This window comes from Gopherus flavomarginatus, chromosome 4 (assembly GCF_025201925.1).
Source record: "Gopherus flavomarginatus isolate rGopFla2 chromosome 4, rGopFla2.mat.asm, whole genome shotgun sequence".
NCBI classification, from domain to species: Eukaryota; Metazoa; Chordata; order Testudines; family Testudinidae; genus Gopherus; species Gopherus flavomarginatus.
Window position 1 is genome coordinate 64,220,595 of NC_066620.1, and position 27,483 is coordinate 64,248,077.

General features: G+C 44.0%; 1 protein-coding gene across 1 annotated transcript in view; it reads right to left on the bottom strand.

Moving 5' to 3' along the window:
• Positions 1-821: 821 nt before the first annotated feature.
• DNAH8 (dynein axonemal heavy chain 8) overlaps positions 822-27,483 on the bottom strand; it is a 593,210-nt gene continuing 566,548 nt past the window's right edge. Inside the window, exons 90-94 of the mRNA XM_050948396.1 lie at positions 19,289-19,445; positions 15,342-15,494; positions 15,052-15,241; positions 1,756-1,877; positions 822-1,109 (exon numbers count right to left, since the gene is read on the bottom strand). Coding sequence (XP_050804353.1) covers positions 822-1,109; positions 1,756-1,877; positions 15,052-15,241; positions 15,342-15,494; positions 19,289-19,445 — 910 coding nt within the window. The remainder of the gene's footprint in view (positions 1,110-1,755; positions 1,878-15,051; positions 15,242-15,341; positions 15,495-19,288; positions 19,446-27,483) is intronic.

Below are 27,483 nucleotides of genomic sequence, written 5' to 3' on the forward strand. Positions count from 1 at the left end.
TGTACATAATTTGGCCCAGTATTTCAGTTACAGTAGCACTGACACTAAACCAATCAGCACTCTACTCTGATTCTTCCAGGTTTCTTTCTACATATATCAGGACTCCTTTTTTCTCAACGCATATATCAGCTAAATTGAACACAGGACATATTGCTCACTGTCCAATGGCTCAAAGGGAAATGCATGGGGATCGCTTACAAACATTCAGAGTGCAGTTTTGCTACATCTACATTGTCTAGCACTGTGCAATGAACCATGAAAGTATGGATCAGGTTCTCTCGAGGTTAGACAGAAAAGTGTTTAATATTCAAATTTATGATTCACAGTCCAGTGTTGCTTTTAAAACTTGTATCTGGAGTAAAATAAAACTTCATTTTGTAATGTTTTGTATTGCAATCTGTTTTCTTCTAATCTCTCTGAAACCTGATATGAATAGCAGGAAGCAGAAATAATGAGAAAACAATTGTATATTTTTCTTTTTAATAACATCTTCCACTCATTTTATTATTTAAAACAATCTTTACTTTGCTTTTAAGTACTGTTATGCAAACTCTCAAATGTTACAGTTACTCAGATACTTGACTTCAAAAACATCACCAGTGAAATAATAATTTCCATTACCAGTTCAATAACTTCTTTAGACTGAGGGAGAAAAGAATCATTCTTAGAACTTGCATTTAAATTATTCATATTGAAAGATTTAATACAATGGACAAAGGGCAAAATATTAAACAATTAGAAAAAAGGCAGCTTAGGATAGGTGTAACTGGTTACATGTGCTATACTCTATAAAGTTTCTGTCATAGTTTGAAGGACAGGGTTTACTTGATGTCACACAGGAGCGCCACTCCTCTCAGTATCCAATGATCTGGAGATACAATTGTCCTTAAATAGATCACAGTGATGTAGGTCAGATCTGTCCTCCTGGGTTTCTTGTAAATAGGACAAACATAGAATTTGGGATCCTTGGGACCGGTTGTGTTAACAGCAAATATGTGCACCACAGGGAGTATTGTGAAGAGAATCTTTGGTGTAGGTTCAGTGAGTTTACTATTACGTCTGTCCCAGCCTGCACCATCCAAGTACAGTCCGTAAATATAAACCCCTTCCTGTGTGGAGAGGGAGCAGATATGTTATGCATATATGGTATCTGGTTTAACTTATAAAATGAATAATTAATTTAAACCTCTCAAAATAAACATGTGTATTATAGTTAGAAGGATCTGCAATAAGAAAAAAATGAATTTATAATTTAACATTAAATAACTTGAAAAATCTTCAGAGCATAATGTGATTGAAATGAGTGGAGATTAGTTAGTTGAGTAAGTGAGTTCATCAAAAAGAAGATATTATCTAACATTCATTCTGAAGTACTTTACATAAATCGTAAGAATATATGCCATAATTATTCCATGACCGAAGAATGGATGCATTTTGATAGGTGCACCTTTATCCCATTTTTTAGTAAATAGCACAGATATTTTCTATTTCAGTTCAACACAGAACCCAAGAGTTAGTATAGCTTAATGTGAATATCTGAATATTTCTTTAATACTTTATTTTCATAAGCTGCAAAAGAGAAAGTAAGAATCCTCACATTTTCTGTAATTTGTATTTATCTTCTAAAATGGGTAAAAACTGTGAGGTGAATACAGTGTCAACTTTTCTTCTAGCAATTTGAAATGCCTTAATTATGAAAAAATATATATTAAATACAGAATTTAATATAAAAATATCTTCACATGTCATACATACATTAGGGGGTGTTGTGATTTCTTCTTTAGATTGCTTTAAAACTTCATTATGTATTGTAACTGTATCTAACGCCCAGCCTTTATGCGCTCGAGTTGCTTCTTGTCTCATTGCTGTCAGGAATCCTGAAAAGTCAAGCCACAGAATTTAGTGTAGCTCACTTGAGCAAAAGAACTAACAAGAAGGTGGATGGGGTCCACCTAGTGAACACTCCCCAGGCTACTGAACTGGACCCAACGTGGGGTCTCATCTGCTCTTGGCTTGCTGGGGGTAGGCAGAAATAGGCACTGGCTCTGGGCCTTTAGGCACATGCTTCAGGTACAGACCCTGTGTTTGACACCCTCTTGACAGTGATGATCTGCCTAGGTCCTGAAACTAGTGCCAGCTCTCTCAAGCCTCCACAGTAGCTGTTGCATGTTCACAGAGTTTCACCAAAGCTATGCACCCTTTGGTTTACCTTTTCCCGCTTTGGGGATTATTGGACAGCATATGCAAATAACACAGATTCTACAACGGAATTTCTAAACATGCACAATTTACTCTTAGCAGTACAAGAGCTATACAGATCTATTGAAAAACAACCCGGATTCCTAGAGGTGTTGACAAATGGCAACCAGTTAAGCGCAATCATGGGTCATTAACCTGACGGATCTCCTATTCAAATGACAGCATCTTTGGACAGCTTGGATACTTTAAATCCTTGGCACCTCAGGATGAAAGGAAATGAACAAGGAGTTCAATCTACTTGTGGATTTTGTTCGCTTGATGTAAGTCTTTCGTGCTTTTTTGATATTTAGGGTCCACCACTGCTTTGTGGCTGGGTACTGTTTCCATGGGCAGAATGAAGGAAGTCATAGGGTCAAAGGCAGAGGTGCTAACAACTTTCAATACCCGTGGTAGATCCCACTTAGGGAATATCAGTCTGACTAATGGTCTGGCCGGTCTGATTGCTCTGAGAAATCTGGATACCTGAGAATTCTACCAAGGAGCCCAAGGATCCTGCGAAGACTACACTACTTAGGGCTAATACCTAGTGTGCTATGGTGCTGGACTGGACTTTATCTGCACCTTCCCAAAGAAAGTCCAGAGTGGCCAGAATTCCAGGATCCCATGGATCAATATTGTTCTCTTGGCACCACAAACTGAACTTGGTCCATAGGTTTTTAGCATGGAAACTCCCCTGGATGAGAGCAGAATCATGATCACTTTGGAAGATAGGCCAAGTACAACTAACACTTTTCTTTCAATAGCCAAACAATCTGAGACTGAATGGAGGAACAGGCCTTGGAAAAAACATGTCTGGTATCATCATCTAACTGTGGTTCTAGCTTGAATTCTGTCCGATAAGAGAACCAGGGTCTCCTTGGCCAGTACGAAGCTAACACTATCATCCTTGCTTTTTCTCACCTTATATTTTGGATCATCTTCCCTAGGAGAGGGAAGGGCAGGAAGGCATATAGCAAGTCTTGCAGCCATCTGTGTAACAGAGCATTTGTCCCCATGGATTAGGGGTTTGTTTCCCAGGTGAAGACTTCTGGCTGTTTTGCATTCTTGCAATTGGCAAAGAAGGTTGACAGGGGAGACCGAACATCTGCGAGATCAAAGTAAACACTTCCTGGTTAAGGCATTATGCCAAGTAATTGACTTTGCATCTGCTGAGCCAGTCGCCTTTTGTTTCTGCTCTCTCTTTATATGTCTTACCTTTAGGAAAGGGAGAGTCTTGTTTACCCACTCCATTGTCTCCACAGTTTCTGCATGTAGAGCTATGCTCCTTGTTCCTCCTTGATTGTTTATATATCCAACCATGGACACATCTGATTGGACCAAGATGGGATTGCCCTGTAGGTAGCTCAGGAATCTTAGCAGAGCTAGTCTGACAGCTGTGAGCTCCAAGAACTTGATGTTACGGTTCCCTTCCTGGAGCTCCAGATAGTCAGCATTGTTCTTGGTCCCAGAAGTGCTCCCTATTCTTTCAGACTGGTTTGTGTTGTGACAACCTGCAGACCTGGAAGGCATATTCTATGGAACTGTCCATCATCTTAGGGGATCCAACATCTGGTTGGGAACCAGCATCTCATGTTGCATGCACTTCAGGGAATGGTCCCTGTGATGGGCTATATAACCCCTACACTTGGAACAGAAAGAGTAAAGAAGCAGTTTTGGGCCTATGTGGCTCCACCCCGCCATACTTGCAGAGTTGTTCCAGTTGGAGGAGGAGCTTAAAAGAGAGCCAGATAGCTCCGAAGGGGGCAGACAGGCTAGGACCTGCCTTGTTCCTGAAAAAGGGCCCAGCTGAAGCCCTGGCTGCAGGAGAGAAGTCTACAGGCAACAGCTACTCCAGCCCCTAGGAGAGGACCAGACTTTCCCTAAGCCCTAGGGAACCCTTCACTCCGTTGTCTGGTGGATCATTTGTGAGGCTTTCTGACCACAACCTGGACTGGGTGGGTAAGTGGTAGAAAGTGACCAAAGGAGGCAGTTCTGAAGCACTCCTGGGTGTTTTATATTGCTGCCTCTCATAGGGCTCCTGGGTTGGAGCCCAGTTGGAAGAGATGGCCTGGGCTCCCCTACCAATTCACCTCCTGCAAAGGGGGCACAAATCTCTATCCCCTGAGCTAAGGGGGATAGACACATTGTAAGCTCTGAGACAAAGGTGTGCAGCTCCCAGAGCCCTGTATGTAGGCTGAAGGCTGTTTTGTGGGGGATGCTGGACTTATATATTTGGTTGGACTGTTATCCCCCCACTACCAGAAGAGGGCAGACTCAACTGGTGACCTGGCCAGAGGGCTGAGTTACTGTCTACTGGAAAGGAGACCACCACTGTGCCCAAGCCACCATCCACAGAGGACTCTAGAGATGGAGGAGAATCATGATCCCGCCACCTAATCATGATTTGGTGTCACTGGCAAGTGCAGCTCCTCACAGCCCCACTCTCCAAAGAAAGGCCAGGAGATACCTGATATGTGACCTTACCCATGGGGAGACTCATATGCACAAGACCAGAAGGTCTAATGTCTAAAGATATTGAGCTATGGTTGGCTTCATTCACTTGTCCAGCATTGATATTAGATCCTGGATCTTCTGGAATCTGTCTAGTGATGCGCAGATCTTTGTCATCAAAGTGTCCGTTTCCAGTCCCAGGTGAATTATGTTTGCCAAGTGAATCAGGGAGCTTTTCCTTGTGTTACTGCAAAGCCATGCACATGGAGGAGATCCAGAATCTGGGTTGTAGTAGTGTGTGCCTTACTATGACTACTACCAGCCACCTAAGACTCTGGGTGGAAAGGGGAGATCAGAAGATTTATCTAGGTTTCCTTGAAAGCTTCTGCTTCAGATTTTCCCCCCGCCCGCTCAGCCAGGATACTTAGTCCCTTCTTGGATACCCTAGGTGTTGGTAGCAGCCAATGGACTACTGTGATGAGAGTTGAAGCCTTTCTGTAGCCTCAGCTATTTACTTATCTGATGTTTCCATCAATAGCTCTTAGCTGTAAGTCTGGATGCACTATCATGGGTGTAACATGACATCCTTATAGCTACCAAGTTAGAATCCATTGCTCATCACAAATCATATCAAGGCTGTGACCAAGAAAGGACCTGCAACATCTCAATCTAAGCAAAGATCATACCCTTAGAACAGTGGTCCACAACCTTTGTCGTCTGGCGGGCACCAGACGACGAGCCATGGAGGACCGTGGCGCCGGACGAGCATCCACCAAAATTCCGCCAACAAGCAGCAACATTAATAGGTGTCACTGCCAAAATGCCGTCGACAAGTAGCATCATTCAGAGGCGTTGCCGCCGAAATACTGTGGCGATGCCTCTGGATAACGCAGCTTGTCAGCGGCATTTCGGTGGATGCTCATCTGCTGGCCAGTATGTGGGTGCACATAGATGCCTCAGTGGGCACCATGGCACCCACAGGCACTGCGTTGGGGACCCCTGCCTTAGAAGATGAACGCTTGTTTACCATGAAGAAGGTGTTGCTATTAAATATCTGAAAATACTTTTCATCTAAACAGGTATGGCAGTGGCTTTGAAATTGCTGTGCAGTGTATCATCACTCTTATGATTGTATGGGCTCTTTTGGAAGGAAGTCCCCTTCTGAAGGTGTGAATACATCTTTCGCTGGTGGAACTACTGCTGCGTGAACCTTAGGCTCACAAAATTTATGAAATTTCTTTGTTTTTTATATAAATATTTTACTCAGGTTAATCAGTTTAATCAGGTGTCCTCATTTGGATCTTAAGATGCCCCCAAAGGAAGTATAACAGGAAAACATGTATCTAATAAAGCTTCAAGAGGAAGATATTTTACTAATATTAATGAGTTTTTTGAAAGCCACCGACTGACATTCTGTTCTGGAAAAGTCCTGTAGTTGGTTGGGTTTTTTTAAATTCATGTGTGGTACTTTTTCCCCTAGCCCTTCATCCTGGCACGGGGTACACACACCTCAATTGTGAAAATAGCTGGTTATCTGTCCCTGGGAGCCTGAAAGGCTTCCTTCCTGCTCTCCCAGGCAGGCCAGCCCCCAAGTAAATGGTATAGGAGCAACCTGATACCACTTGGAGCTTTACTCAGTACATCAGGATTATTTTGAACATGGGAAGGGACTTTTCTCTTACCCCTCTGTAGCAGGGTGGACTCCTGCTCCGGGAGAGAAGGGGTTAAAACAGCCCTGGCAAGGGGCCGTAGCTGGAGCCAGAAGCCTGGGCTGATGGCGGCAGTGGCTGCAACTGGGGGCCATGCCCCAAACTGATCCACAGGGCTGTATAAGAAGGCCAGGGGAGCCAGAAGCAGAAAGAGTCTCTCTCTGACTGGAGAGGGAGACAGGCCTGGCTGCTTGGGAACTCACCCAGGGGACCTAGAGGAAGGCAGGGCTGGGGAAAGGCCTTAGGAGCTGGGAAGCCCTAGGCCAGCACCTCCCCAGGCTGCAGGGCCTAATTCTAGGCCTCCAAGGTACTGGGCTTGCAGAGGGGCAGCCGGAGGGTGGGTAAAGGCAACCAGGCCAAACCCCCTTTGCCTATGATGAGTGGCTGATACTGCAGTCTGCCCCAGGGCGGGGGGGCTAGACAATGACCGGGCAATAGCCAATACTGAGGCAAAGTGGGGATAGTGGGGTGAGGGTTCCCCTGGGATGGGGGGAGACCCATTTAAAGGGGCACCGAGGTCCAGGGAGGGGCCTGGGGCCAGCAGAGGACAGGTGGATCACCGACTTGCAGAGGGCGCTCCGTAGCTGGAATCGAGCTAATTCCCCAAAGTAACCAGCAGGAGGCGCTGCGGGGGTGAGTCTACCCGTTTACATGCTCTGTAATCCCAAAATGGTGCATCTTTTGGGGGAGTGAATCCTCATGTGCCTCTGTTCTTGTCACAGGCTACCTGAAGTGCTAAAGGTTTTAATGTGGAGTGGAGAGGGACAGACCCTTTCCTGCCTTTCCCTGGCAGAGCAAGAGTTTGTGGCTGATGATTTGAAGTCACAATTCCCATTCTGCTGCTGCCTCAAATCTGACCCCTTTCCTTGGGCTGAAAGCCAGACAGGCACGATTTCCATTAGGCTGCAGCCTGAGGCATGGCTGCCCAGGAGATAGACTTCTCTGCATGCCCATACATGCTGCAGGGTGAGGAAGGGGCAGTGAGTTTGGTACAGAGCACTAAGAGATTCTGTGGGGGAGAAAGGCCCCAGTAAACAGTCCCCTGGCGGAGAAGGCAAAAGAGAAGGGTGTCTAATCCCGATTTTCACCCCCACTTGTTTATTAACAATAGTAATTCCTATCTTGCAAAGGGCATATTGGCTTTTACCTTTTAGGACCTGGGGAGTCTCTAGGTTTTACAGAATGTACGCCAGAGTATCATGAAAATCCCCCGATACACAGTGCGACGAAGGGGAGCTTTGTAGGAGCCTTGCTTCTCTCCTCAGGGATTGTAGGACTCACTTTAGGATTTGTGGTGGGGACTGGTAGCACAGAAAAGGTTTATCTTTACAGTCATTTGTTGCTCAAGGGCTTACCCTATGAATGGACTGGATGAAGTCCTACTCATCCTCAGAGCCGCTCCCTGTTGTGCTCTGTGTCTCCTGGTCAAATTTTTCTGTTGAGTTGCGTCTTTTTGGGTGGACAAGGGACCCAACATGCCTACCTGACACAGAGCCCTGTGCCCTAGCAGAGACAGGGCCAGCTGGCTAGATGTAGGATGTGCATTTTTTACTTTCTACCAAGCCTCAAAAAGCTACCTCATATACAGAGCACCTTTTGGATTTTGCCCAGTGCTTGCACGGCTGCTCTGCCTGTTTGAAAGGGGGCAGATAATCTCAGCTAGGAGGTGCTGCAGTGGAGGCTCTGGATAGCATGCTGCTCAGAATCCAGTACTTGCTCTACTATCCCTGAAACAGGGCAGAGAAGGCTGGAGGCTTCAGACTCTTCAGCTCCCAGCCCAGGAGGAGGCTGGGAGGCTTGAAAATAAATACGAACACTTTGCCTGAAAAATGGTTAAAAATAAAAAATCAAACAGAAGGACAGGAGTGAAGCAAATCACCACTTGACTGCTGCCCTGGAAGCAGAAGATCTGGCAGCAAGCAGGAGGAGAGAGTATGGCTAGCACAAGCTGTGCAGCAGCTTTGAACTACCTCCAGAAACAGCAGACAGGAGGAGAATAGTTCATACGTATCAGAATTGTGGGAGACGTTGGGCTGCAGAAAAGGCTACAAGAGTTGGATATGGCCTGTGGAAAGGGGAGTAAAAAACGATATCAAAATTATTGTCTTGAGTTCCTGAGAGGATGGCAGTTTTGTCAAAGGTTACTAAGAATGAAAGAACAGGGGAAAGTTTGAGAGGAAAGATGAAGAGCTGAGTTTTAGCCATGTTTGGTTTATACTGCCAGCTAGACAACTACATGGAGATGTCATAGAGACAGGCTGAAATGCAGCCAGAATAAAGGAAGAAAAGGTCAAGAGTACAGAAAAATAGATTTGTGAATCACTGGCTTAGAGATAGCAGTCAAACCTGTGAGAATGGATAAGATTAGCTAGACAGAAGAAAAGTTTACTCACCTTGTGCAGTAACTGTGGTTCTTTGAGATGCGAATCCCTATGGGTGCGCCACTCCAGGTGTATTCGTGCCCGCTGTGTCTCAGATTGGAGATTTTAGGGAGCAGTATCCATTTGGCCTGCACGTATGCTCTCCCAGTCTCATGCCCTTCATCAGGGTTAGATAGCGCTGTGCAAGCAATCCACCCTGAGTTTGTTCTATCACAGATCTCATTGGTAATAACTCCGAAGCAGACGAGAGGAGGGCAGGTAGTGGAGCATGCCTAAGGACACACAATCTGCAAAACCACAGTTACTGCACAAGGAGAGTAAACTTTTCTTCTTCAAGTAGTGTCCCTATGGGTGCTCCACTCTAGGGGACCGCAGCAGGGCCCCTAATAGAGAGGTGGGGTTTCAGAGTCCAGTCTAGGATTGAGGATAAAACAGTGGAGCCAAATATGGCATCGGAAGCTGAGTTGTGAGTGACTGCATAATGTTCAGCAAATGTATGAGCAGAAGTCCAAGTCACTGTTCTGCATTTTTCTGCAACTGGAACGTCCTTAAAAAAGGCTATGGAAGTGGAGAGAGATCTCGTAGAGTGAGCTGAAACTCTAGAGGGAGGTTGAAGGTCGTGAGTGTGATAGCAATGGGAATGCAGTTTTTGTTTAGAGATTGAGGATCCCTTCAATCAGTCCACAATGGAGAGAAATAGTCTGCGAGATTTCCTGAAGGGTTTACTCCTATCCAAAAGAAGGCTAATGCTCTCCTGACATAGAGTGTGTGTAAAATCACCTCCCTTTTTCCTTGGTGTGGTTTCAGGAAAGAAAAGTCTGAAAGGTGGATAAGCTGATTTATATGGAAGTCTGAAGATATTTTTGGTAGAAACTTGGGTGCAGTCATAATGTAACCTCGTTTTTGCCATTACAGCACCTATCTCTCCCACTCTCTGAGCAGACATAATGGCCACTAGGAATTCAGTTTTTGTCAAGAGGTGTAGAAGAGAGCAGGTGGCCAGGAGTTCAGAGGGAGGCCTCATAAAACACCTAAGGACAAGGTCGAGGTCCCATGCCAGAGTAGAGCACTAGATTTGTGGGAAGAGGTTACTCATATCCTTGAGAAACCTTCTTGTTGTAGGAGGGCCAAAGCAGAATAACCATCTGTCTTATGATGGAAGGTGGGGATAGCTGTGAGAGGCACTTTTATGGAGTTTAGCAATAGTCCTGACCCTTTTAGTTCTAGGATGTAACCTAACACAAGCGGTAATGGAGACGATGTAGGAGTAATGTGTTTTGAGTCACACCAGAGTTAGAATCTCTTCCACTTTTGAATATACATGTGATAAGTAGTTAGTTTCCTGCTCTGTAGCAGCACCATCTTTACATCCTCAGGGCAGATAATTTCCTAGTTTTGGAACTATCGAGGAGCCACACCTTGAATCGGAGAACCTGTAGATGGGTGCTGGATCCGGCCAGCATCCTGAGAGAAGAGATGAGGAACAGGCTAAAGAGTGATTGGTAGGTAAGTCACCAGTTGAGCAAGGTATGGAAACCATGTTTGTCTTGAACATGTGGGAACTATAAGTATAACCCTGGCTCTTTGTTTTCTTGTCTTGAGAAAGACCTTGGGTATTAGAGGAATTGGTGGAAAGGCATAGAAGAGACCTGGGTTCCAATGTAGGAGAAAGGCATCTCAAAGAGAGTGATGTCCCAGGCTGGCCCTGAAGCAGAACTGGGAGCACTTCTTGTTTCTGGCTGCAGCAAATAAGTCTGATAAGAGATGTTGCTGTGGTAGCAGATGCACCAGTTCCAGAGTTTCATTGCCTCAGCACAAAGGGAAGGTGATCTTACTCCTCCCTAGTGGTTTATGTAAAACATACGAAATGTTGTTTGCCATAATCTTTATATGTTGCCCTTGATCAGTGGTAGGAAATGTGTACAGGCATTCCTGACTGCTCTGAGTTCCAGTAAATTGATATGTAGTGTGGATTCAAGTGGGGACCATTTGCCTTAGATAGCCTGGGTGTCCAGGTGGGCTCCCTGTCCTAACAGGGATGTATCTGTTGTCAATATTAACGTTGGGGTTGGCTGAGTGACGCGAACACCTGCACAGACATTGTGAGGGTCATTCTGACAGTCAAGGGAGGTTTTGACTGACAAGGGCATCACTAAAAGTTTAAGCTGTGTGTGCTTGTACGTACACTGTTCTGAGTCATCCCGGAAGGCAGTGCATGTGGAGTCTCGTGATTTATTACAAAGGTGCTCATTGCCACGTGTCTCACGTATCCCCAAGGTCTGAAGGCTGGTCTGACCTGTCGAAGTTAACTTGGCTAAGGTACTGAACCTGTGTAATGGAAGGAAAGCTTTGGCTTCTACTGTATGTGGGTAGGCCTCTATGAATGAATGGAGTTAATGTAGACTTTTGGATTGTAGTCCCAGTTGGAGGAATAGGTCCATAGTCTTTCATGTGGCCTTCAAATCATCATCAAAGGAGCGTGCTTTGAGCAGGCAATCGCCTAGATATAGGAATATCATAATTACTTGTTTGCAAACGTGTTCCATTACCACAGAAAAGACCTTTGAGAACATTCTAGGTGCGGATGATGGACAAAATGGGAGCACCTTGTATTGAAAGTGGTCTTGTCCCAGAGTGATTCTTAGAAACCTTCTGTGGGATGGGTAGATTGTGATATCAAAGTAAGCATCTTGTAGGTCGAGGGCCAAGAACTAGTTCCCCTGGCCTACAGATAGGATTATTGCTGCCAAAGTAACCATTGTAAAGTAAAGCATTGTATCTTTAAAATCCGTTGAGTGATCTTAGATCCAGAATGGTTCTCCAACTGCTGTTCTTTTTCGATATCAAGAAGAAATTTAAATAGAAGCCCTTCTCTCTCTGTTGGGTGGATATCGGTTCTATAGCACCTAGGTTCAGAAGACAGTTTGTTTCCTGATGTAAAAGGTGAGAAGGGTCCCTGAAGAGGGACAGGAAAGAGACTGGTAAAGTGGATCGAATATCCTGTAGAGATGATGATCTCCAATGCTCGCTTGTCTGTGGTTATATGTTACTCTTTTCGTCAAAACTCGGAAGGCGGTTACCAAAGGAGTGGAGATGTTTGGGTTGTTGCAGCAAATAAAAGTGCAGATGGGAGCTCGGGGCTCACTCAACACACCAAAATTGGTGTTTAGACGCAGATGGTTGTGACATGGGGCAGCTGGTATACGCTTTTGTAATCACTGTCTTTTCTGTTGGGGTTTATAATGCCTTGTAAATTCCCAGTGAATGCAAAGTGGGTCTGGAATTTTTTTAGTGTAGGGAGGGATTCATCTGTCTCTTCTGCAAAGAATTTGGATGCTTCAAAAGGAAGGTCCTTCACAGTGAACTGGACCTCCCTTGGAAAGCCAGAAAGGTAAAGCCAAAAAGCCCCTGCATCACCACTGCTGTTGAGATGGAGCATGCAGCTGTATCAGTGGGTACGTCTACACTACGGGATTAGTCCGATTTTACATAAACCGGTTTTGTAAAACAAATTGTACAAAGTCGAGTGCACGTGGCCACACTAAGCACATTAGTTCGGCGGTGTGCATCCATGGTCCGAGGCTAGCGTCAATTTCTGGAACATTGCACTGTGGGTAGCTATTCCATAGCTATCCCATAGTTCCCGCAGTCTCCCCCACCCCTTGGAATTCTGGGTTGAGATCCCAGTGCCTGATGGGGCAAAAATCATTGTCGCGGGTGGTTCTGGGTAAATGTCATCAGTCATTCCTTCCTCTGGGAAAACAACGGCAAACAATCATTTCGTGCCCTTTTTCCCTGGATTGCCCTGGCAGACTCCATAGCACGGCAACCATGGAGTCTGTTCAGCTTTTTTTTTTTTTTTTTTTACTGTCACCGTATGTGTACTGGATGCCACTGACAGAGGCGTTACTCCAGCGCTACACAGCAGCATTCGTTTGCTTTTGCATGATAGCAGAGACGGTTATCAGTTGTTCTGTACCATCTGCTGCCATTGTAAATTGGCAATAAGATGACGGTTATCTGTCATTCTGTACTGTCTGCTGCTATCATGGGTGCCCCTGGCTGAGGTCGGCCAGGGGCGCAAAGGCAAAAATGGGAATGACTCCCCGAGTCAATCCCTCTTTTATGGTATCTAAAAATAGAGTCAGTCCTGCCTAGAATATGGGGCAAGTGTACTAGAGAACCAGTGTATCAGAGAGCAAAGCTGCTCCATGTCAGATCCCGCAGAAATGATAAGCTGCATGCCATTCACAGGGGTTGCCCCTGCAACAACCCCACCCATTGCTTCCCTCCTCCCCAACCTTCCTGGGCTACCATGGCAGTGTCCCCCCCCCATTTGTGTCATGTAGTTATAAAGAATGCAGGAATAAGAAACAGTGACTTGTTAGTGAGATAAAATGAGGGTGAGGCAGCCTCCCGCTGCGATGACAGTCCAGGCAGAACATTAAGCAGTGCGGGGGAGAGGAGACCAGCATCCCGTTGCTATGATAGTCCAGGCAGTACAGAATCTTTTCTTTACACATGAAAGGGAGGGGGCTGATGGAGCTCAGCCTCCAGTTGCTATGATGAGGACGGTTACCAGCCATTCTGTACCATCTACTGGGAATGACCAGGAATCATTCCTATTTTTACCTAGGCGCCCCCAGCCAGCCTCACCTGAGGCCAGCCAGGAGCACTCACAGGCTGATGGTGACGACGGATAGCAGTCATATTGTACCGTCTGCCACCGGGGAGGGGAGAAGAGCGGATACTGCTCTTCACTGCTGCAGCATCGTGTCTACCACCAGCATTCAGTAGACATAGGATGACATTGAAAAAAGTCAAGAAATGATTTCTTTCCCTTTTCTTTCACGTGGTGGGGGGAGGGAGTAAATTGACAAGCTATATGCTGAACCACGCCGGACAATGTGTTTGACCCTACAGGCACTGGGAGCTCAGCCAAGAATGCAAATACTTTTCAGAGACTGCTGTGGACTGTGGGATAGCTGGAGTCCTCAGTACCTCCTCCCTCCCTCCATGAGCGTCCATTTGATTCTTTGGCTTTCCGTTACGCTTGTCATGCAGCACTGTGTAGCCTGGAGATTTTTTTCAAATGCTTTGGCATTTCATCTTCTGTAACGGTGCTCTGATAGAACAGATTTGTCTCCCCATACAGCGATTAGATCCAGTATCTCCCATACGGTCCATGCTGGAGCTCTTTTTGGATTTGGGACTGCATCGCCACCCTTGCTGATCAGAGCTCCACGCTGGGCAAACAGGAAATGTAATTCAAAAGTTCGCGGGGCTTTTCCTGTTTACTTGGCCACTGCATCTGAGTTCAGATTGCTGTCCAGAGCGGTCACAGTGGTGCACTGTGAGATACCGCCTGGAGGCCAATACCATCGATTTGTGGCCACACTAACCCTAATCTGATATGGTAATACCAATTTTAGCGCTACTCCTCTCGTTGGGGAGGAGTACAGAAACCAATTTAAAAGAGCCCTTTATATTGATATAAAGGGCCTCGTAGTGTGGACAGGTGCACCGTTAAATTGGTTTAACGCTGCTAAAATTGGTTTAAACGTGTAGTGTAGACCAGGCCGGTGACATCTGGTGAGGCTTGCAACAATGTCCTCAAAAGAAGCTGACCAAAAGAGGACAGGATATCAGGATGTATGAAATGGTTGAAGGTGCCAATAGCCAATGAAAGGTCAAGAAAAGATTTGTCCCTGGTGGAATATTTACATAGTAGGTTTTCATTACTACTGTTTATGTAATATTGCAAATGTATGTGGCACTTTACAAATCAGAGTATATTAATAAAATATATTACCTGACTCAAAGAGTTTACATTGTAAGACTGGTAGCATAGAATGAAAGAGAGTGGGTTCCACCTCCTACCTACAATGAACCAATCTGATCTAGGTTAAAACAAGCCAACAAATAACATCTCTCTACAATGTACAAAACCAGTTCCCTCACAATGTGCTCATATCTGTTTTTGCTACTGTGCAGTTGCTAAATTACCTGTTGCAGCAGAATGCAGGTCTCCAGTACTTGCAACTTGCAGTTTAAAATTAGATGAAAGGTTACAATTCATAAGGAAACCAGGAAATAAAAACGTATTTCCTTTAGAAATTATTTTTTTTTTGCTACATTAGGTCCATAACCCAGACTCCTGAATTGAAGAAAACTACTTCTCATTATTTCATCATTGTAGTGAAATGCATCAAATTGTGATTAAACATAATACACTGTACTATGAATATTAGCAAAATCCTGCCAGTACCTACCTTGTGGATTAAAGAATCCAGTCATCCAAAACACAGTTGGTCTCCCTTCAAATATCCAGGTATGGAACTGAGTATTTCTTTCCAGGAGTTCAGTAAACCAGAATCCAAGTGTTGAAGAATCCCAAGATACCCTTTTCCACAGTTGAGGAATTCGAGCATCATACATATTATCAAGTGCATCTCTCAAATTCTGAAAAAGTGAAAATAATAATATATGAATTAACCGAAACAGCTGAAATGTGTTAGTTAAAAAGTGAGTACTTTTTTATGATAAAGATGCATATACTCACCTCACTCATAATAATGGTTCCTTCTATGGCTAACTTAAGATCATTCAGACTGTTTCGGAGTAGTGTAATAACCTTTTGCATTCGGTCAATTTCTTGACGAAGAAAAATATTCATAGAATTAAGGGGTCCCATCTTTATTAAACGGGCTTTCACCTAAAATACAGGAAATGTAGAGAAAACAAGTCAATTAAATTTTGAAGTTTTGCAAGTATTGTCTATATGGTAGTTTAATGCTTTTTTAGTACTGAGAAAAATAAATGATAGGCCTGTGATTTGAGACTGTGGAAACACAACCCAGTGGGATTTTTAGAGGGAGGAAGGGGGACTCAAGGGAAGTCAGTAAATATTCTTATTGAATCCATCTTTTTCTAAGAGATTCAGATTCTGACAAGAAATAATCAAGGATCTTGTAACAGCTCCTTAGATGGCTGAGTTTGCATCTGGATATGGTTTCTTAGATCTGCAAAGCAGGAACTTAGGCAAAAAGGCTCTGAAGTTTGAGGAAGGGGAATATTTGTGACAGTGAAAGTAAGCAGTGATAGTGAAGCACATAGGTTCATACAATCCAACCACTGAAACCGTGACTGAAGAGAAGGTTACTCACCTTATGGAGTAACTGAGGTTCTCCGAGATGGTTACCTCTGTGGGTGCTCCACTTTAGCTGGCTTGATGTCCTGCGCTTGTAATTGGAAATTTGTGGTAACAGTGCACGCTGGATATAACCTGGGGTTTGGACTGAGTTGTGACTAGCCAGTCATCCACGTAAGGGTAGACCTGCACTCCTAGTCTCTTGAGGAATGCCGATACCACAACCGTACATTTTGTGAACACCTGAGTAGCTGCAGACAGGCCGAACGGAAGCACCATGAATTGGTAATGTCAGTGTTTCACTATGAATATGAGGAACTTTCTGTGCCCTTAGTATGTTGATATTTGAAAGTACGCATCTTTTAAATCAAGGGTGGCATATCAGTCTCCAGGATCCAGAGAGGTAATAATGGATGCCAGGGTGACCATGCAAAACTTTATCTTTTTGAGACAGTAGTTAAGCCAATGCAGGTCTAAAGTAGATCTGAGACATCCCTTGGCTTTCGGGATTAGGAAATAATGGGAGTAGAAACCCCTCCCTCTTAATGCTGTGGAAACTCCTCTGTGGCTCCCACTTGAAGGAGAGACTGAACCTCCTGGACCTGAAATTCTTCATGTGAGGTGTCCCTGAAGAGGGACTGGGAAGGAGAGTGGGAAGGAGGGGTAGAAATAAATTGGAGAGTGTATCCTACTTCTACGATGCTTAACATCCAACAGTCTGTGATGATATGGGACCAAGCACTGAGGAAATGGGAAAGGTGGTTTACAAACAAAGGAAAAATGGGGTCTGGCATCCTGGGAATTGGTACAGCATCCTTGAGTGTCCCAGCAAAACACCTGCTTGGAACAAACTGGATGTCTAGGAGGGGCAGGCATTGATGCAAAAGTAGAAGGAGGAGGTGGTCTGTGCCTATAACCTCTATTCTTTTTCTGCAGGTCCTGTTGGACAGCTGGAGTAGAATACTGAAGGGGATGCTGAGCCCTGAATTGCTTCCTGAAAGGGGCCAGGGTGTGCAAACCAAGGGACTTTAATATTGCCCTCATGGCCTTTATCCCATGGAGCTTAGCATCAGTCTGCTCTGAAAGAGCAAGGATTCCTCCAAGTGATGGTCCTGACCAGTCGGTTGGACCTTTGCCAAGAGGCCGGAGGACTCCAAGAGCTCCTACACATGGCCACTGTGAAAGCCATAAACCTGGCTGCTGAGCCAACCATACCCTCAGAAGCTTGTAAAGAGGCCCTTACCACTGATTCTCCCGAATCCACTAGTGAGGAGAATTCTTGCCTAGCATCCTCTTGGGGCATGTTTTTAAATTGTAGCATGTAGCATCGTTAAAGTCAGACCTGCCCAAAAGTGAATGCTGGTTTGCACTCCTGAGCTGCAACCCCACAACAGAACAACTTTCCTATCAAATACTTCTAACGTCTTTGAATCTTTTGATTTTAGGGTTGTGCCCCGATGCCTCAGGCTTTTTCTCTCTCATTGGCAGCAGATACTACACCAGGGAGAAAGGAGTAAAGGGATGAGAGTAAGGGAACTCATAACTTTGGGCAGGTGCATAATACTTGTGCTCAGCCCTTTTTGAAGTGGGGCAAAGGGATGCAGGGGTCTGCCATAGCCCCTTAATTGGGACCATAATGGCCTCATTGAAAGGCAGGGCCACTTTTGAAGGACCTGCAGTAGCTAAAATATCAACCAGGCAATGAGAGGATTCTTTTACTTCCTCCACCTGTATGTATAGACTTAAGGAAACCCTCTAAAAATTCCTTATGCACCTAATAGTCATCTGGGGGAGGCGACATATTCCCCCCCACCAGAGACTGCTTCTTTAAGGGAAGAGGAAGAGGAGGCCAGCATTGCCTATGGATACTCTTCCTCCATTTCTTGATCTGCAGAGTCCTGTTGAGCTGGATCTTGATGTCCAGTACTTGGCCTGGTACCAGAGTCAGGAACAGGTGCTACCCAGTGGGTAGGTGCACACACCATTCCGATGCCATTGAATAGGAGTGCCTGGAATAGGATCTGGAAATGGGCTCAAAGCCCCCTGAATTCCAAAAGGCCACTGGATAGGCATAGTCCCCCAGTGACCTCCTGGCCAACTGCTTGATGGTACTCCTGTGACCAGATCCATGAAAGGGTGGAAACTTCTGGAGGAGTGGTATCAAACATGGCTCTGAGGACAGGAAATGTAGGACCCGATCTCTGACTTGGAAGACAATGATTCTCTTTCCAGTGTCCCTGGAGGCTTTATTCCAGATGGTGCCGGTGACTGCAGGGAAATCTGCAGGGAAAGCAGGCATCACAGGTTTTCCCTTTGGTGGTACTGAAGGACGAGCTGTCAGTAGTATATGAGGCTGGCATGGTACTGAGTGCTGTAGTGATTCTGCTGGATCTTCTGTGCGCACTGGCACCAATAGCATCAACTCTTGTACTGCCAGCAGTACAGGCACCAACAGGGTCAAGAGGTTCTTGGCAGCTTCAAACACCTTCAGCATGGTTGGTACTGAGACAGTGTCAGTATGGTGTGATGCCACAGAGGTTGAAGGAGCTCCCTCTGGTTACAGACTCAACAGAACGTGCCTAGGCACTGAAGTCAATGATGCCATCTTCGGCGGTACCAAAGGAGAGGAGAGCTTTACCACCACAGTCTACTTCTATCCCTGTGACTAGCTTCAGTGCCAGGGAGCTCCCCCTTTTGTCAGTCTGCTTTTTATGCCTCTTATTAGGAACTGGGGACGGTGAGCAGTGTTGGGACTCAGGAACTTGGTGCCAAATCTGACCAAACTGGCTCAAATGGAGGGCTCAAGGCCACCTCCATGAGTAGAAACTTTAACCTGGCTTCATGGTTTCCTTTGTGTGAGGCTTAAAGTCCCTGCAAAGTTTGGCAACACTCCCCCAATATGAGTTTCCTTAAGGCACTTCAAGCAACTTGAGTGCAGGTCACTCATGGACATAGCCTTAATGTGGGGCTTAAAGCCTGGTAACTGAGGCATCCCTTGGCACCAGGAATCAGCTGAAATCCTCAGATGGGGTAAACACCTAACTAATTAACTAAACAAACACTAAACTATTTACAATAAAATACGGGAGAACACAGTCCACTGAAAGTACTCGCAAAAGCAAGAAGATCAGTTCCAGTGACCGTCATGGGTGGTATGAAGGAAATGAGATGCTTCGGGATTGGTTGGGCCCTTTACACTAGCATCAGCAGCTCACAGAAGAAGAGGGCATTCAAACCACTGAGACAGGTACCATTGAGAGAGAAATTTCCAGCAATTATGTGCAGGGCATGCACACACCCAAGAGTGGAATGCACGTGTGCAAATCGCTTGAAGAAATTAAAAAACCCAGACAGTTTACCTCATGGGGTACATAATCAGGAGGCAGTTTGTCCAGCATATCTTCAGCTAATCGGTATACAATGGCTTCACGAGTTTCTCCTGCTCCACCTCCACTTTCCTTAGGTTGAATATTGGTAATGGTGTCAAGAACATTGGCTGCGGTGTTACTCTGATATCTGAGAGGAATATTAAATCATTAGGAATATTTCATAAATTACATAGCTTCTTTACAGCTAAACTGTATGCTTTGTAGAATCATAGAAATTAGAAAATGGAAAACACTTGTTAGGTTATCAACTAGATTGTGAACTCCTCAGGGTAGAGATTCTTTCCCAGTGCTGAGTATGCCGTAGGGTAAGGGACCTTTGTGTGACCTCCTTAGAGTTCTCCACAGGGATATTATTCCATTCTGCTAACAACAGAGTAAGGAGAGAGCAAAGTCTTGAATCTTCTCCCCCAATGTGCTGGCTTTTGGGAGAGGAGAAAGGAGAGAAATCTGTAATTTGTCAAGGAGCTGTAACATTTTTTCATGAAGAAGAAGGGAAGGATTTGTGATCAAGAATTCCTGTCAAAAGAACATAAGAATGGCTGTACCGGGTCAGACCAAGGTCTATCTAGCCCAGTATCCTGTCTACCGACAGTGGCCAATGCCAGGTGCCCCAGAGGGAGTGGACCTAACAGGCAATGATCAAGTGATCTCTCTCCACCAGCCATCTCCCCATCCTCTAACAAACAGAGGCTAGGGACACCATTCCTTACCCATCCTGGCTAATAGCCATTAATGGACTTAACCACCATGAATTTATCCAGTTCTCTTTTAAACGCTGTTATAGTCCTGGCCTTCACAACATCCTCAGACAAGGAGTTCCACAAGTTGACCGTGCGCTGTGTGAAGAAGAACTTCCTTGTATTTGTTTTAAACCTGCTGCCTATTAATTTCATTTAGTGACCCCTAGTTCTTGTATTATGGGAATAAGTAAATAACTTTTCCTTATCCACTTTCTCCACATCACTCATGATTTTATGTACCTCTATCATATCCCACCTTAGTCTCCTCTTTTCCAAGCTGAAGAGGCCTAGCCTCTTTAATCTCTCCTCATATTGGACCCGTTCCAACCCCCTAATCATCTTAGTTGCCCTTTTCTGAACCTTTTCTAGTGCCAGTATATCTTTTTTGAGATGAGGAGATCACATCTGTATGCAGTATGCAAGATGTGGGCGTACCATCGATTTATATAAGGGCAATAATATATTCTCAGTCTTATTCTCCATCCCCTTTTTAATGATTCCTAACATCCTGTTTGCTTTTTCGACCGCCTCTGCGCACTGCATGGACATCTTCAGAGAACTATCCACGATGACTCCAAGATCTTTTTCCTGACTCGTTGTAGCTAAATTAGCCCCCATCATATTGTATGTATAGTTGGGGTTATTTTTTCCAATGTGCATTACTTTACATTTATCCACATTAAATTTCATTTGCCATTTTGTTGCCCAATCACTTAGTTTTGTGAGATCTTTTTGAAGTTCATCACAGTCTGCTTTGGTCTTAACTATCTTGAGCAGTTTAGTATCATCTGCAAACTTTGTCACCTCACTGTTTACCCCTTTCTCCAGATCATTTATGAATAAGTTGAATAGGAGTTATCAAAGTATTGATAAATGTTATCTCTGCATTTCATTCTGAAGTGAAATGTTCCCAGTCAATATGGGGATAATTTAAATCCCTCACTATTTGTCCTTGGGCTGCTTCTTGGGAATGAGGGTGGGCAGAGCTATGCATACTGTCCCCATTACACAAGGCTAGCTGTAAAGGCCCTTATTAAATAATAAATCCATTCTTTCATAAGGCAGTACAGAATTGATGGTAAAAATTTATGGATTTACAGCATTGGAGATTAAAATCCCCTATCTACAGATTAATACAGCCTGGGCAGTGCTAGTGTAAACTTATGCTCTAAGTCAATATAAAGTAGAATAAATATATGCCATATTTTGACCCCAAAAGAAGGTGGTCAGTGCTAGCCCTACAACACCAATACAGTCACACAAGTACTTTTGTTATACTGCTACATAGTCATAAGGATGTACAAGAGAGAGTCTGAATAAAACCAGTTTATTACCAAAAGGTGTCTGTCCTGGTGTTGGAGGGCTGGCCCTGCCTATCCTCCAAGTTAAGTACAGCATGAACTTGTATACTGACTCAGAGCATAACTTTATATGTCAGTTTTGCCTATCCATCTTCAGATTACACCCATCTCTATCCACTACTTTGTCTCATATATAGTTATATAAGAAATGAAACTAAAGATTGTGCTGGAAGATGGATGCAAGTGAACTCTCAAACAGGACCAGCTCCAGGTTTTTTGCCACCCCAAGCAAAAACAAAAACAAACAAAAAAAAAGGCCGGAATGCCACCCCTTGAAAAGTGCTGCCCCAAGCACATGCTTGGAATGCTGGTGCCTAGAGCCAGCCCTGTTCTCAAAGCAGTTAAGCTTTAAAAATTATAACATTGGAGAAAACAGCTATAGCAGTTCAACATAAACAGTTTGTGAATGAAATTAAAAAGACTATAAATCAGAAAAACTAAAAGAAATTACTTGTTGTTCTGCTTTTCTGAAGATATCATTCTGACAGAAATACTTACTTCTGTGCCTTAGATTCTTAGTGCAAGGTTTTAAAGAATTCTGACTCCTAAGAGTGGTGGTACAAGGTTAGAGTATGAGTCAGGATGTCATATGTAATTCCTAACAGGTTATAAATACCACTATCCCAAAATTACAGCCAGTTCCTTTATGTGCAGTTCCTTTATATGATGTCAATTCAAAAATATTTTAAAAATAATACGTTGCAAATATCAAAATTAAAAAATATAAAAGTATGTCCCCTCCCCAAATCAGAACAAAAGGAAAGGTTACTCACATTGTGCAGTAACTGGAATTCTTAGAGACATGTCTCCCACAGGTGTTGCACTTCAGGTGTGTATGTGTTCCCACGCACCATTGATCGACAGCTCCATGTGCCTTTAATCGGAGATTTTTTGTAATAGTGCCTGTTTGGCCTGTGCATGCGCCTTAAACATCCTCATGCACTTTACTGAGGCTAGATAGGGCTGCAAAGGTGAACTGACCTCAGTTCCTTCTCTACTGCAAAGTCTTGCAGAGGAAACTCTGAAGCAGAGGGGAAGGAAGGCCAGTAGTAGAGCATACACAGGGAAACACATCTCGTAGAACTCTAGTTACTGCACAATCTTTCTTTCATTAAATAAGATATGGGTGCTCCACTTTAGATGACTCCCAAGTAGCATCCCCACAAGGAGGAGGAAGCTGAAAGGCAGAGTCTAATACTGATGATAGAACTTCATTGCCAACTGCCGCATCTGATCTAAAGGCATGAACCAAAGCATAATGCTTGGAAAAAATATGTACTGGAGTCCAGGTTGCAGCTCTGCAAATTTCAGCAACTAGGGCATCTTGAGTAATGCCATAAAAGTAGATTGAGACCAATGAGATAACACTCTAGAAGGAGGTTGAATGTTGACAGAGTCATAAAATGAAATAATATACCCAGATATCCACCTCAAGAGTCTTTGGGTGGAGACTGTGGATGCTTTGGATCCATTCACAACTGAAACAGTCTGAGATACTTTTGGAACAGTTTGGTTCTGTACAGATAAGAGGCTAATGCCTTTCTAATATCCAAGGTATGGAGGGCATTTTCCTGCCTAGTCTCACGTGGTTTCAGGAAAAAACTGAGAGATGACAGTCTAGTTAACATGAAATTCAGAAGACACTTTAGGTAGAAACTTAGGATGTGGTTGTAATGTGACCTTTTCTCTGAAGAACTTTGTAAAAAGGGGGATCTGTCATTAAAGCTCCACTTCTCTGATCTGCTAGGCAGAAGTGATGGCCACCAAGAAAGCTGTTTTCCTGGATAGGTGCAGCAACAAACATGTAGCTAATGGTTCAAAAGGATGTTTCTTCAGGCAATTAAGGACAAGTTTTAAGTCCCATATTGGAGTAGGCTTTCTTGTCTGTGGAAAAAGATTCATCAGCCCTCAACCCCCATCCCAAGAGGGATGAATCTGATGTTATAATGATGGTAGGAGGAGCCTGAACAAAAGGGACTCACACACAAACCTTGGAGAGGTCCTTCCACCAATTGAGTGACTCCAGAACCCAAAAAGGACACCTGCTTGTCCAGATCGTGTTTGTTCTGTACAAAACCTGTCCTTTGCCATATCTGGAAGCACTGACAGTATAACTTGCATGTTGGATTATGAAGGTACAAGCTGTCATATGACCTAATAGTTGAAGACAAATTCTTGCCAAGGTTTGATAACTTATTTGATTCTTTTAAATGAGATTTTTTTTTTTAAGGACATGAACCTGTCTGAAGGTGGGTAAGCCCTGGTTGTCATGGCATCCAGAGAAGCTCCTGTGAAATTTATCTGCTATACCAGTGTCAAAGTGGACTTTTTGACATTGAGTTGGAGGCCTAAACTGTGAAACAGAGACCACGTCATTTGTACTGCCAATAGGACCTCTTGGTAAGACTGATCTCTGAAAAACCAATCATAGAGATAAAGGAAGACAATCATTAGTTGACACAGGTAGGCAGCAACAACTACCATGATCTTTGAGAATATCTTTGGTGCAGAGCAAAGACCAAAGCAAAGCACACAGTACTTGAAGTGATCATGGTCAATTGTAAAATGAAGATGCCTCTTGTGAGAGGGATGAATTGTGACATGAAAATACATGACCTGAAGGTCAAGAGTCATTAACCAATCCCTGGAATCTAGGGAGGGAATTATAGCTGCAAGGGCCACCATCCTGAATTTCTGCTATTTCATGCAGTTGTTTAGATGTCTGATTTCTAATATTGGTCTCCATCCCCATTCTTTTTGAGGACTAGAAAGTATTTGGAATAGAAACCCTGACCCCTCTACTGAACTGAAACTGATTCTATGACCCCTAAGTGTGGAAGGAAGCAACTGATTGTGTGAAGGGTCCTTGAAAAGGGATGGGGGGAGGGGGAGAGAAGATTGGCAATGACAAGGATGGAATAACTAGATGTTATGACCTCCAAAACCTATTTGGTATTCTCTCTCATGAAGGTTGGAAATGGGAAAGATAGTATCCACAGGAAGGAAGGAGGGAGGCTAGTGCAGCAGTAGATTCCTGTGGAGTGGATAGTTCGGGCTCTCAACCAAGCATCAAAACTAGTGGTCCTAACAGGCTCTAGTAAAACCTAATTCACAATGACCATCACACGCACAGAGCTGAAGTATTGTATCTAAAATGTCCAGGAGCTTATGATGAGAGCCCTGGATCTCTTCTAGAGAGATTTGAAATGTATCTGTGATACATTTCATCAGCTCCTGAAATTGTCTAAAGTCATCTGCTATGGAAGGTGTTGGTGGAATTACAGCCTCACCTGGTAATGAAAAGGAAATACTTGTGTGAGGTGTTACCTCCTTGTCAGCCCTTGCCTCCTGCTTCTCAAAGATCTCCTCCACTGGCTCTTGTTGGTAAATTGGGAGTGAGTGCTCAGAGGAATGGGTCTGCCTATGCACCCTGTGAAAATGACTTGGTGCTCTTAGGAATTTTTGGTGGTGCATAGCCCAGGGGTCCCAATAAGGCCACTGGGGTGGCCCATAAGGCAAAGGAGGAGGCATCCACAGTTGGTCACCCCAGGTAGGTGTGAGACAAGATCATCTGTCCTCTATTCCCTCAGAATAGGTAGGAGAATGCTGTCTTGCCTAATAGACACGAGAACCCTGAACCGAGATCTATAAATCAGAAGATTGATTGTAAACAAATTCTGGGTATAGGTGGGTGATAACTGTTCACTCTGAATGGTCAACATCAGGGTAGAAGGTTGTTTCAATGAAAAGTGCAGTCAGTGACCCAGAAGATCTTGATGTGGAAGAGTAAAAGCAGTACATAATGGAAATTCTGGCTGATCTGACACAAGAAGATCCTTTGAATATCTAAACTCCTGCAGTACCAATTCATGTCCCGTGGAAGTTGGTGAGGAATGGATCTTATACTTGGCCAGTAGATGAGTGTCTCCCAAACACTGGCAACACCAAGAGTGTCCATCATTAACCAGGATATCCTCCTGGTAGGAAAGGACCATATTGTTGTTGTACAGTTAAAGCAATGGAGACATCCCTAGGACATGCAGCATTAGTGACAGCCTTGCCTCTGATTGAATGAGCCTTAAACTGGCCATTCCTATTTCATGCTGGCGAGATTATAACAATGGGAGATGCAGTTTGACATCTATTTTGACATCTCCCATTGTTTCTTATACACCGATTTGCTGGGCACTGCTGGAATTGCCCAGCAAACCGGTGTCATAAGAAACAAAAAATTGGGTGGACTTTCTAAAGACTCTAATCTGCCCCAAAGAGAGTCCCAAAGACCTTTTTATTATGGAAAAGGTATGCTGGCATAGAACGAAAGTAGGCCAAGTGATAAACTCATTAAGACGGAACTCGAACTTCACCTTGAAGAAAAATCTCAGATTGGTCCACACCATGACCTTATCCATTTTTATATACTGAATTTTACAAGGTAAGTCACTAGAACCTGATGCTCACTCACTCTGCTAGTTGGAGTCTCTTTAAGAAATAGATGCACCAAGAGGAGGATAAAAATCAATGCTGGAGAGAAGTGAAAGTTTCCAGAACAGAACTATATGCATTCTAGGTCTCTCTAGGAATCCCTCTAGCAGCGCCAAAGTCAATGCTCATTTTCTGAGTGAGTTCTCTTTAACTCGTCCTTTACAAGTCCAGAGTAGTTCTTCCCAGGACTTATTTCAGCTCTGGATTGGAGTAAATCAAAACTCATCTTGGTGGACCATTCATCCAGTTGTAGGGGGTCTGAATGCATTGGAGCAGGAATGGAAGAGGAAAATAGCTGCTTCTCTTCCAGCTCCTTTCCTTCTATAGATGTACCTGGATCAGTGGACTCTAAGGTGGTGTGCCATTCTTCCAGGATTCTTGTGATATTGGTACTATGATATACTACGGTGATGGGTCCATATAAAAATTGCAATAGTGCTTTCAGTGACTGCACAAAATGGCTAAGAATCTACACCTTAAATTTGAGGATAAAGAAATGAGCAAAAACAATGCCCTGAACAAAAATTCTAGACAATACTGGGTTCTTACAACTATATCACATTTGAATAGCAGGTGTTTAACACTTAAAAAATGCAAATGAAACATTTGATCAGTTTATAACAGTCATATAAACAATGAGTACAAACATCTTGCAGATGACATAATTCATGACAGAATTATAGGAACTGCAGGGAAAAAATGATGATTCATTATATCTTGTTAGAGATCATACAATATTAGTTGAAGAAAATAAAAACCAAGCTGTTGCATATATTGTTTGTGAATCAAAAACTGAGTGGGTACTAAGTGATGCCAAAAAGCCACGTTTAAATAATGGAATTGTGGAAATATACAAGGGAGATGGCAACAAAGGTTACTGTTACATCAAAAAGCATACTGTAAAGAAAGTAAAAACAATGAAGAGTACTTGTGGCACCTTAGAGACTAACATATTTGTTTAGGCATAAGCTTTCGTGGGCTAAAACCCACTTCATCAGATGCATGGAGTGGAAAATACAGTAGACGGGTATAAATACACAGTACATGAAAAGATTGGAGTTGCCTTACCAAGTCAGGGGTCAGTGCTGACGAGACAATTCCACTAAGGTGGAAGACGGCTATTCTCAACAGTAGAATACCAAAGGAGGAACAATCTCTTTTGTAGTGGTAATGAGACCAATGTAATCAGGTTGGCCCATTTCAAACAGTTGACAAGAAGGTGTGAGTAACAGTGGGGGAAATTAGAATGCCGCTAGCCATCACATTCAGCCCCCAACTAAAACCTCTCCAGTGCATCATCAATGATCTACAACCTATCATGAAGGACAATCCCTCACTCTCACAGACCTTGGGAGACAGGCCAGTCCCTGCTTACAGACAGCCCCCCAACTTAAAGCAAATACTCACCGGCAACTACACATCACACACCAAAAACTAACCCAGGAACCTATTCCTGCAACAAACCCCGTTGCCAATTCCATCCGCATATCTATTCAAGGAACACCATCACAGGATCTACCCACATCAGCCACACCATCAAGGGCTCGTTCACCTGCACATCTACCAATGTGATATATGC